The 13,057-nt window shown below is 40.1% G+C and overlaps 1 protein-coding gene across 1 annotated transcript in view; it reads left to right on the top strand.

The window, feature by feature from the left end:
- cntln (centlein) overlaps nucleotides 1–13,057 on the top strand; it is a 167,517-nt gene that overhangs the window by 86,193 nt on the left and 68,267 nt on the right. Inside the window, exons 14-15 of the mRNA XM_015393275.1 lie at nucleotides 4,687–4,784; nucleotides 8,020–8,549. Of these exons, the coding sequence (XP_015248761.1) occupies nucleotides 4,687–4,784; nucleotides 8,020–8,549 (628 nt within the window). The remainder of the gene's footprint in view (nucleotides 1–4,686; nucleotides 4,785–8,019; nucleotides 8,550–13,057) is intronic.

Below are 13,057 nucleotides of genomic sequence, written 5' to 3'. Positions count from 1 at the left end.
ATTCTCATAATCTTAAGACTTTTTTCTCTGAATTTTACGGCTTTATTCTCTTAATGTTATGACTTTATTCTCGAAATAGAAGAAAAAAAAACCTTTAGCCTGGCCCTGATACTCCGTCATAGGAAACAGCTTCCTGATGCTGCTTTGAATCATTCTACTACACAGTTAATGTATTTTGAATCATTAACAGAATAACTGCAGAGAGGAAGGATTAACGTGTCAAAGTGTCACCTCTCTCCGCTCTTCGTTCTCCTTTGGGAAATGTGTATTAATCAGGAGAATTAATAACACTACCCCCTGTGGAATCAACACAACAAGTCAATTAAGACTTGATCAACTCCTCACACATTGATTAGAAGATCAAAGCGAGTCTGTCTTGTCTTCATACATTATTCTGGCTGTTAAAAAGCATTTCCCTTTTAATCTGCTCAGTGACACTGTCACTGCTGACCACTTCAACCTGTGGTCTTAATTAATGAGTTCAATAACAGATCTGTTTCACACGCTTTTATTTTCTCCACAGCGAGGGACAATGTCTGACGGTGATATAAAAGAGAGAACTAATTAACTAATTCCCTCTTATCGATGGTCTTGTTAGGAAGTCAGGCAGTTTTCATCTTCTTCTGACAAAAAGTTGCTCAAATAGATTCGATTTTTATCAAAAATTCAACAAAGATCATTAAGATTCATCACAGTTGTTGGATTGAAGATTTATTCATTGTCGGTGAAATAATTGCACTCAAATCTACATGATGTAAGGAAAAAAAGCTGGGAACTTATAATCTTGTCAGTTTTATGATACATCATATTAATGTTAAATGACTTCATTTGGAGGAAACATCAAAATAAACCAGAAAACACAAAGATGCTCCAATTAATAAAAATAAATTAGGAATGGACTTTTAATTAATAATAATAATACATTTTATTTGAAGACGCCTTTCTCGGCACTCAAGGACACCGTACAAAAATGCACAAAATAAAAGAAACAATAAAATCAAATAAAATAGACAGTGGCACTGGCAATATAAATAGACCTCAGATTGAAAAGTCAGTCTTTAACAAATGTGCTTCAAGTTGAGATTTAAAATAGGGGAGTGTTGATGTTAAACAAAAACTTGAACATTTAAATTGTCCACCAGTTAAATTGAATCTCAGTTCTGTTAACTTTCTTTAAACTCTCTCTGGAGTTTAAAGAAAGAGGCTTTTGGCTTTGAATTGTGTGACTCAATAACTAAAGTGAAGGTCATTGAAGGATAGAGAGAGAAAAAGGAGGACCTTTGATCAGAAACCTCCTATAAAACATAGATTTTCTCAGCAGCAGAAAACTAAGCTAACAGGAGAAACTCGGTGAGGTCTGGATCTTTTTGTTCTTAGTGAACCGGACAGGATCAGTGGACGTTTGCTTTTCATGTCCTTTTCCCAGGTGGGATCGTGAGGAAAAACCACTAACATCAGAGCAGGCGGGGGGCATTTAACGTATCGTTTATCATGATCAGTTTCTAGTTATGATAGAAAAAGATTTTAACGTCTAAACGTTAAAGTAGAATCAGTAATGAATAAAAACTCCAGAAACTCATTGAATTGTCAGAACTGGATTTTTTTTTCTCTATTTTTCTCTGTTTTTCTTATCCTTTCTTTTTTCCATTGGGGAATTGACAAATTTAAAAATTGTGAATAAATGCAGCCTCTATGGGATGTTTAGAGATATAAATCATCTGGTGTTTGAAGAAGCAGATTTTAGAAGCGTTTGTTCTTCAAAAGTATTATTTGTAATTATGGAGCAATGATGGTTGTGCTTCACAACCACAGCTATACATTACCTTCGAAAGACTGAAAAGAAGTAATGTTTTTTTTTTACTTATCGTCATCGTTATCACGATGATATCTCCTAACATCATGGTAAGATTGTAATTGCATACCGCCCAGCCCTACATCACAGCTGTTCAGTCCAGGTTGCTTAGTGAAAAGGAGGTGTCTCCTGGTCTCCTGGGATTAGCCTCAGTTGTCCGTATCATGACAATCATAAAAAAGGCTTAAACAGAACGCCACTGAACATTAGCTTAGGTTTTCCGAAAACTTTTCCACACCTGCCCAGGAGTCCTTCTCATTTCTGGGGTCTCATACTGTGGGAGCCCCATGAAATGAGAAGGACTCCTGGATCTGAGCCCGTTTTGCTAAGGGTAGTTTCCCACTTTGGATCGCTTCAGAGCCAAATTAGTTTCTAAATGAGAAAAAAAAAAAAAAAAAAAAAACACTCATAAAGAAAGTCACTCAGTGGGATGGAGCATATTGTTGCAGAAAAACTAAACTAAACCTTAAAATTCACATCATGTACAATATCACCACTGAATTATACTGGTTGGTCAGGCTTGGTTTTATAGCCTAGCTGTTCAGCTCACCTAATCAGCCATCAAAGCAGACATTTGACCGTAAGTTATTTTTAAAATTTTTGATAACATTCCTAATGTATACCCCTTTCCCATTGGCCGAAAAACCCATTTAAAGTCGGTAACAAAATTAAACACCATTTAACTCAACATACAGATGTGAACACACCGCTGCTGCAGTCGTTTTTATCCAACAAATCGAAACAACTCTGTTTACATTTGATAAAAGAGCGAAACAATAAAGTACACTAACTATGCCCTGGTTTCCTTACATGTTGCTCTACTTTGTTTACTTTCTTGATTTCTTTTGCACTGGTGACATCATCAAATCTAACCCTACATATGCAGCAGTGGGGGTACATAGGCCACGCAGTCTGCCAGTGAGGGGTTAGACCCAGTGTTTTTTTCGGTAATGGATGGGAGCCAAATGCTGATTGAGATCGAATCGATCCATGTTTAAAAAAACACGAATTAACACAATCTTTTCAGTGGGAAAGAGGCTATACAGAGAGAATCAAGGGGCCCAAAGCATCTCAAAGCTGCTGTTATTTCATGTCTAATCAGAGTCTGAGTTTAACACTTTTGGTGATTTGCATAACCTGCTGAGTAAGATTATTTATGATGTGATATTTACCATAAAAACACATTCAGACCAGGCTAAAGGGTCTAACACTTTAGGCTCATAAAAGCATTCATCCAATAAGGGTTCAGGGTGCCACCAGAACTGGGAAAGCAGCTGCTTTAAGTCACCTACAGTATGAGTCCAGAAAGGACATTTATGTGAACTCCTGTTAGGTTAAATAAGATGTTTGGGCAGACTACACCAGTAAAAGTGCAACTTTAGAGCCAAAGTAGGATTTAAAGGGCGTCTTGTTCGTTTGTTATATAACAGTTTGATAAAATGAATTAGTTTGTTTTAACTAAAGATTAGGAGACCCAGTAAAATGAACATTATTCCCCCCAAAAAAGTAAGAGGCCACAGCTTTTTTGTGGAGTGGAGCCTGTGTGACCGAATCAGGTGGATGTGGGGTTGGAGCGCTCACTGAGATCACACTAACGAAAGGGGGCAGATGAAAGGAACGGGGCCTTTGAGCTGCTTCCTATGAGGAGTCACGGGAGGGACGTTAATGTATGCACTGGTGCCAGAACCTCCTTCAACTGCAGGTGACTAGGGAGCCACCACGTCTTCTTATCAAGGTAGGGCTGAAGGTGCCAACTCCCATGCCACTAGCACAGGAGCCGGATAATTGTCTCCCAGCCTGGTTATGTACCCAACGAACACAGCAGCCCTCCTGTCCTATTTGGTGCTCTGTGTGATTTAATGTGACACGTAAGGAAGACAAAAGGCCCGGCTAATTCAGTGTAACAAACTTCCCTTGGCAAGGCGTCAACGCAGAGCGCGGCAGCGGCAGCCTTTCCATCTTTCTCTCTGCTTCCTCCTTCTACAGCTGCCCTTTTTTCCCCTCTATCCTTAAAAAAGTATATATATTCAACTGACCTGAAAAGTCAAGGTCCTGAATATTTAATGTTTCCAGCTCATTGTACAAATTATTTCGGTCGTCTTGTCATGAATCCTTAAACACAGATAAAGCAAGTTCGAAAGTTTCAGATTGTTTTGCGTTGGCCTTTGCATGTAGGTGAGCAGAGCTACTCCCACCTCGGCAGGTAGATGCTGCATTTCAAATAGTGACGCAGACTCTTGAACGTTGTGTTTTTGTGCATTAAACCCTCGAGTGCAGAGACTTTTGCATGCATTCTGCTTTTACCATCTGAAATCAGATGTTTGCTATCGCTATCATTGATGTTTCCTGAATAAGGCGCTCTGTGTGTCTGCGGAGAATAGAGGTGCTCTGAGGAAACACAGAGGAGTACAAAGGAACGCAGCCTGGGGCAAGGTGCTCACCTGGGATTCAAGCACTTCTCCTGGTTTGTTTAAGATCCCCAGAGAAAAACCTCGCACATAGTCAGATCTGCTGTGTGCTTTTGAAGACTGCTTTTCTGAATCCTTATGGGCTACCAAATAACACCTTGGTGTTGATCTAAAGTTAAAGGCGCTGTAGTTGATAAGACTTTTAAAACAGGAGGTGGGTTGAAGCTGGGAACACTTTTAAGGACATCTGAAAACAGCATTAGCGCTGTGATTGACTAAAGCAGGCAGAACTCAGATCTCAGGAGGGAAATTAGACCTTACTAATGTTAATTGATTTAATGTGTCCCTTTTATTACATTTCTATTGATTTCCTCGCCAGGATTTGACACGATGTGTCACAATAACAAGCTTTGTTCCTCTTTGCAGAACTGCTTCACAAAATGGCAGAGGAGCAGCAGGTCAAAAGCAGCACTCTGAACAAACCTTCGCTTTCTTCGAGCCGACTGAAACAGTCTTTTAAAAAGGTACGGCACTGTGCCATCTCTAAGTGCTCTGTGTCATTACCAATGAAAGAAACCCGACAGAGCCATCTCCCGCAAGATGTCTGCTGGAAAATTTGGCTCTGCTCTTTCAAGGAAGATTTAAAGGTCTTTTATCACTTTGTAGTTATTTCAAAGTCAGGTGTCAGCTTGTAAGTGCTGAGTTTTCTTTCCAGATTAACAAAGAACTCTATAAATAGCCGGAAAGAAAGACACGTTCCCCAGAAAATAGTATTTTGTTATGAATTTCATAGTAGAGGTGTTAGTAGGTTGCATTTGTTTTAAAGAGTTCATACGATGCTTCAGTTCTGTTTTCATGACAGTGAATCACCACAGCTGCTGATAGCTGTCTAATTTTGTTTGAGAGCTATTGGGCTTTACCAGCAGGAAGACTGTGAGAACCAAATAAAAGGGAAGAAAATGCCTGGAGGCACAAACCCGGCAGGCAGCCCCTGTTCTCTTAAACAGTTCCCATTGAAGATCTGACAAAAGGACTAAGAGTGGCTGCTTGCTGTCTATTTAAGGCAGATCAGGGAAAGGTTGTGGCAGTCAAATGTCCGCACCTTCAGATACCCCCCCACCCGATCTAAAGCTTCAGTGATTTCAGTGACCGAGTGTCAGACGATGAGAGGGAAGCGGTTGATTTATTAGGTCTAATTTCTAACTGTTGGTCCTCAAAGATTTATTAGTTCTGCAACAAAAACAATAATTATTCACATTATGGGTCTACCTACCCAAAAAGTTATAGACTTACACTTACACTTAGTCTAAGTCTAATTCAGTTCAATTCAGTTTAATTAAATAGCACAAATTCACTTTAAGGCACTTAACAGTTCACCAGATCATCCAGTCAAATTGATTCAAAGTTTTCTATCTAACAAAAACCAGTTGATTGCATCGACTCATTGACTTGAATGCAACCCCTCATACTAAGCATGCTTGTAGCGACAGTGGAGAGGAAAAACTCCCTTTTAACAGGAAGGAACCTCCAGCAGAACCAGGCTCAGTGGGAGCCACCATCTGCCACGGCCGACTGGGGTTCAACTGTAGGCTTTATGTTATTGATAAGAAAAAACATTGGTAGGGAATTAGTAAAAACTTTCTTAAATTGATAGGGAAAGAAAAAACAAAAAAAGATATAATTACAGTTGAATTGCAACCGATGCCATGTTAGTTGATTATCTAGCTAATTGCTCATTGGCAGACCATTAGAACAAACAAAAATAAACAGAAACAAAAAAAGAAAAATACAGGATATATGATAGCGACGAAAGAAATTGCTTCAAAGTTTACTCAGATGTTTACAGATATAAGTAGATCTCAACCAATGTTTTACTCTGTTTTGGCTTTTTTGAGTCTGTGAGGGTTTTTATTTGTTTGATCTTCCGTCTCTACAGCCCATTAACTGTGAATGAGCTCTGTGGTTCTACAGCTCTCTGATCGTGAAACCTCAAGTTCTATATGTATCGTGAAGCATATATTTTTAGGATATTTCAATTAAATATTGCATTTAAACACAAATTTTAAGATTATTTTAAAACTTCTCTAAACTTCTGCAGGACTGCCATTGTATCGAGTTTTTATCCAACACTTTTAAAGCTTGTTTATGGCGAGAGACTTCACTTTTAATTGCTGACTGGTTAGCCTGGACCCAGACAGTAATACGGTATGAAAAATGGAAGAAAATAATAACATAAAAGTAGTTTAGCAGAATTTATTAATAGACAGAATGATAGTAGGTGTAAACAATTTAAAGTCCTAATAGCTTTTATTATTTTCATAATATGCCCATCAAATGTTAGATTTGATCCAAAACTGCTCCCAAATATTAGAAATTAGACTTTATGAAATGGTTCATGATTGTGTTTCTGTAAATGTTGATTATATTCAAGATAAAAATCTGCTGCAGTTTGTCAGCCTCTGTATTCACTATATTATGTACATATAAAAGGCAGCTGAGTTTATCTGAGGTTTGCTTCCTCTTCCATGTAGGCGGAACCATCTTGCAGCTGGCGTCACATCAAGTCCAATCTATTCCCAAAAAAAGAACCTTTTTTTTTTTATATATAGAGAACAAGCTTTTCTGTAAACATTACAATACAATATACCTCCCCCCAACCATTATGCATTATGTTTTGAATGCATTTGGAGTGTTCATATTTTAATTCTAAAAAAATATATATATTCTGATTAAAATATTATTCAAAATAAATGTAATTGGATAAATTTACTATTTATGTTCCAAAGTGAATAAATGAAAGATAATCGCAACAGCAGGCAATGAAGTGACATTCAGAGAATAGACGGAGCCAAAACATCTTTATGAATAACTGAAGAGTAATTTCTGATGGCAGAACGTGGAGTTAGAGATCATTAAAAGAAATGACAATTAGTCGACTGATTGAAAAAATAATGGATAGATTATCCAAGTTAACATTAAAGCAGTAATAGTAAATATTGAGACTGTAATCTTTACACCCTCAGTCCTTTTCATATTTAGATTAATTTGGACAAAAGAAAACTGGGAAACAGTTTTTAAACCTTAATTATTTTTTTAAAGCAGCTCTGTGTCAGTTTTGACCCAGATTTTGGCTTAACTTGAGATACAGTCAATGATTTTTCAGGTCATTATACAAAACTTGATGCATTTTGATGCTGTGTGGGCAGCTCTACCCAAAACAAGCTTTAGGTTGTTGTTAGGCAACCAAGCAGATGTGATCTTTACCTGAACGGACATATTTTTTGGTTCTTTGATGTTGAGTTTAATGTTGCCTTGACCTCCATGTCCATGACGCTAAGCTGCTGATCTAAAGTGATCTGCTATCAGATTCTACTGTTGCCAGCCGCTTTCAGGGAATCTGGAAGTTACAGCTCTAGCGCCACTAGTTGCTTAATGTTACACAGTATTGCTTTAAAGGATAAAAATCAAAACAAATGTGAGTCCTGGATATACTGTTTGCATACTCATACAGTTATTTAAACCATCTGTGTTTGAATGACTACTTCAAATCATAAATGAATGCAACTAGATTAAAAAGATATATATTTTTTAAATTATTATAAGGCTTTCGAGTCTCTGAGAACCTGATTCAAACCTGATCCAATTTTAGAAATATTTTATACAGTAATATAATGCCCTGAACATTGTAAAAAACAAAAATACTGGAAAAATGAAGAGGTGATTCAGTAGGAACTGGGTTAATGTGTGTGGTGTTTTCAGGTGAAACAGTTGGAGCAGAGGATGATCTCATTGGAGGAGCAGACAAACATGCTGAGAGGAGAGAAAGAGCAGTTACTTCAAGCCAATGAAGAGCTGGCCCACAACTGCAGAAGACTCCAGGTTTCGATCGATCATTTAAGAAAGCAGGAGGCCGACAGAGAAGAAGAGGCCCGATCCCAGGCCCTGGCCCAGGAAGAGCAACGCTGTGGGGAGATCAGGGCTCTAGAAACCCGGCTGGCCACATGTCAGAGAGAGATCACCAGGCTTAATCATCAGCTGCTGAAACTGAGGCAGGAGCTGGGTATCGTGAGGGCAGCCAGGGACTTCTACAGGAGCCGAGCAGCAGGACCGGCTCGGGCAGCTGGGACTGCGAACAACATTAGCGGCAAGGTCAAACTCAAGACAACCTGGCACAGAGGTCTCCTACGCCGGCGCAGCCACCCAACAGTCAGCTCCAATCAAGCCATCAGCTGGCAAGGCCGCAGCCCCAGCCCCACTAAGGACGAGTGGGAGGACATGAGCGCAGATAGGTAATGATGCACGAGCACACGCTCAGACACTTATTCTCTCATCCAAGCCCCTCATTATTTTTAGGCTGTTAGAGCCGAGAGGACGAGGCCGGCTGGATTGTGGGGATACAGCATCAAGGGGACAGCGTGCATATGCAAAGCATAAGCAAATGGCTGATTGAATTTCATTGTCTGTCTAGTTGGTATTCAGAAGCCAAAACAAGAATGTGAGCAAGAATGATAGAGAGAAGGAGAGAGGAGGGAGAGTCTACTGTCAGATCTTCTGAAATATCCTGGGACGACTTGCTTGGAGCTTATTGACTGAAATTTGCATGCGAAATTAGCCACCTCTCTGCACAGAGTTGAACCGATGCCAGAAAAGCCCAGGGATAAGGGGGCCGCCGAAGCCTTGATACCTTCCAGTGATGCCATTTTCATGCACTAGTCACGCTAGCCCGAAATTGACAGTTTGGCAGTTTGATTTAATTTACTGGTTCTTTGCATATTTACAAACCCCCCCTGACAGCACTAAGGATCCCCCTACAAGGACCCCCCACCCCCTACCCCCTCCTGTTACACACACTCATCCCTCACCTTGTGTCTAGTTAGGTTGGTTATCTCGTGGCTTGTCAGTTCCCAGGTGTGTGTGTTGGTGTGTGGGCTTCCTCCAGCCGCCCCTTAACCACCTCCTAACACACACCTAAACATCTTTCCCCTCCCCTCTCGGCTCTCCTTAATTCTGTTAGATAAATTTTGAATGACCCAACTCGGATCAGTACCAGATGTCTACAAGATGGTTTACAGCCTCTAAATTAACAACCATCGACAGTAATTATTTCATGTATGTTTTATGTAGGAAAAACCCACAGCCATCTACTGAACGTCGGATGGTTGATTTTTTTTTTCCTCCATCCTCTTCCTCCCCTTCCTCTCTCAGCCATGCTTACTCACCATCTCCTCACCAACTAATTCATCACGCTGTAATCCTCCCCAGCTCTATCCACATGAGGCCATTTAACAGGGACCTGGTGCGCCCATGCCCAGCTTTCCTAATACCTCTCTATGTGGCTAATAAGCAGCCGTCTAATAAACGCTTTACCTGAAAGGAGGATCTAAGCGGATTTGTGAAGAAGGGTTTTAAAACCGAGGTGTTGTCTTATTTAAGGAACCTGTCAGCTGATTTGATCATGTACAACTTTGTGTTTCTAATATTCAAGAAATCCCTTTTTCCATAGTGGCTGCCATATTCCTTCAATGAGTCTCCACACATAAGCATAGCTTGTTTTTCATTTAGGCTGTATGTGGTAGACCTACATAAAGTGGAGCGTTAATATATCGTAAAGGGATTTATTTTCTTTTGACCGATAAAAATCAAAAGTGTTGGTTTACTTTAATGTTCTGCTAAATGAATCCTTTTGAACCATTTCTTTATGCAGATTTAACGCCATAGGTTTGTCTCTACCAGCCAGTCGCATATAGAGATCAACTTTCTTCCCTTTATCTTCAACAAATATCTCACTTTTCAAGTTTTTGATTTTATTCAGTTCTTAACTGTATATATGAGATTTGATCTATTTGGTCGGATTTATCAGTAGAACAAAAAGATCTGTTCTTTCCTTAGCTGACCAGGTCACTTTCCTTCATACAGTAGCAGCCATTCAAAATGGCCCTTTCCAGTCAAACGCCAGCCGAATGGGAGCCCACTTCCCTGCAACTACCAGCAGAATCCGTTCCAAATTCCAGCCATTGGAGTGATCCCTTCCTGCATATTTTTTCACTCTCACTCCAACCTTTCAATGAATTACAGGCTCTGACCAGGAGATAAAGCTTCTCTTTAGATCTTAATGTCCACAAATCATGACAGAAAGAATACTTTAGTACAAAGATTGATGTTTGAAATGGAATTTTAGGGGACCAGCCAAGGACCCATCAAGGAAAGTGGGGAAATTTTGAATGGCTACTACCGTAGGTTCATGCTTTGAATCCTGCATGCAGGACTTCTAATTTCTTCAATGGTACTGTTGCTTTCCTTTTGCCACTCGGATATTTCCGATATTTCACTGCCAACAGCTGTGGTCCATGCAGCTCTTCTAGATTTGCCGTGGGCCTCCTGCCTTCTAATCTGATTAAGGATCTACTGGCTCTAAAACCAGTTATCTACCTCTGGAACCTTCAGGATCTCAACTTCTCCAGGCCTCAAACTTCAGCGTGTACCAGAACAGGTTCAACGTTCCAGTAGTTGATTTTTAGGCCACCGTGATGAGAGGCAGCTTCTTTAGTATGAGACCCATTTCTGGTCCAGAAACAATCGGACTGCTCCTTCTGGGTCAGGAGTTAGTCTCTACCTGAAGCAGATAAGATCAAGTATTTTGTTGTCTTATTCACAAGTGATTAGTCTGTAAACACCAACTATTTATTTCTACTTTCAAATTATAAATGCCTGCTGATTGGACATACTGTTTAAATATGGTAGCATGGGACACATCTTTACAATATTCTTAGAAAAAAGTCAGCTGTTGCAACATGTCAGATTCTCACAAATCACCTTTTTATTTTTTGTCCCAATGAGCAAGTTATTCTGAGAATTTTCATTGTTCATAAAACTTAAATCCAGTTCTACCTTGGAATCTGAAAGATGCAGATAAGCAGAGATCCCAAAGTAAAACTGTGACATATCAATGTTGTTGTTTTTTAAACTCCTAATAAAATCTCAAAGTTAACACAGCAAAAAGAACTTTAGATATTTGTTTGAATCCCAAAAGTCAGTCTTAAAACCGACATTTAAGAGCACAGAAATCTTAAGCACATATTAAAAGCATGAATTTTTTCATTGGATATCTAAATGCTTATACCCTAACACCCCCTCCCTCCCCCATCAGTTATAATGACTGCTGCGGGAGGATAACCAGCCCTTAAGAGGCCATTTTTACACAGTGTGTCGCAGTGAGCTTGTCATAGATATTTTTGATTTATGCTCAATATTGAAACGTGGTCTGCGCTATGTTATTCCACACCACAACGCAAGAGGGACAATCAAGAACTAGCTGTGGGTCTAGATACGTCCAAGGAGGTGAGGAAATGGGGGCAAGTTTGTGCGACAACGGAGGGACATGAGGGTGAAAAAGAGCGGGGATCCAAGTGGAAAAAGGGTCCCAGCGTTCTAACGCACCTCACTCTTCTAGCTGGTCCATCTTTACGAGTCGTTTTCCACAATGGCGGTCATACAAACAAAACAAGCCGGTAAGGTACCAAACAGGAAATATGCATAGTGTAGAGCGGATGTAGATTTGACCAATCACAGGCCTCCTGTCTGCACTATCTGCCGTCACTTACAATTTGGGAGAGGTGCGGCACAGTGTCTGCGGCAGGGCGGAGGCACATTTGCATTCACTACAACACACACGCAGACACCCTTGTTTCTGAGTATAAATCAGCCTTTAGACTTTAACATCCAGCACTGCAGGAACACCTCCCTGGATTTAGAGAAGCTTCCAGTTTGTTGGCTCTGATAGAAAACCAGGTAAAAGACTCAGAGATTTTATTTAGCACATGCTAATCATGTAATTTCAACGTAAACAGAACAATGATTCAGTCTAACCAAGTTGCGGATAATTCGTGGTTGGATAGTTAAAATCAGAGTGCGAAATACGTGGGGATCAGGAGGGGCTAGACCCCACCGATTAACCCATGAGACTCCCTGAAAGCCTCAAAAGCAAAATTTAAAGGGGGTCTTAAATTGTGTCAAAAAAAAATTCAAAATAAAATATTTTTTTGTCACTAATGGTCACTAAAATGTTTTTAAGCTCAACATTTCCAGTATTAAAATTCAAAACCTTTATTCACAAATATGTTCTGTTTTTTGGGAAGTGGAGCCAGCCAATCCTGTTCGCGTATGCAAATTAGCCATGTGCTTTTCCGCAGTTAATAACACGGGCAAGCACGAAGACAGCAGGTCTTCACTCCTGTTTGTGGAACTCAACTGACCTCCTCTGGACAAATTCGACCCATTTCCATTCGTCTGAAACTGGATTAAAGCAGGACATGTGCGTGCATGAAGGAGAGCGACAGACGGAGAGACAGACAGACAGACAGACAGACAGTCTTTGTGCATGTGTGTGTTTTCATAGACTGACTGTCTGTTCAGGCTCTTGCCCGCTCCACCAGATTCACAGAAAGCTTCATCCACCAAGCTGTCAGGAAGCTGAGCCCCCCTGAAAAAAAAAATTACTCCGGACAAACTGTCTCCTGCACTACTATTAATACTATATTTATTTACTGTTATTAGGGGGGCCACATGCCGAAGGCATGGCCCACCTATTACTATTGCACATATTTATTCCGCGTATTATTATTAGGGGGGCCACATGCCGAAGGCATGGCCCACCTATTACTATTGCACATATTTATTCCGCGTATTATTATTAGGGGGGCCACATGCCGAAGGCATGGCCCACCTATTACTATTGCACATATTTATTCTGCGTATTATTATTAGGGGGGCCACATGCCGAAGGCATGGCCCACCTATT

Source organism: Cyprinodon variegatus, unplaced genomic scaffold (genome assembly GCF_000732505.1).
Source record: "Cyprinodon variegatus isolate N-32 unplaced genomic scaffold, C_variegatus-1.0 Scaffold634, whole genome shotgun sequence".
In the NCBI taxonomy this organism is placed as follows: Eukaryota; Metazoa; Chordata; class Actinopteri; order Cyprinodontiformes; family Cyprinodontidae; genus Cyprinodon; species Cyprinodon variegatus.
This window is presented reverse-complemented; position numbering and strand designations above follow the sequence as displayed.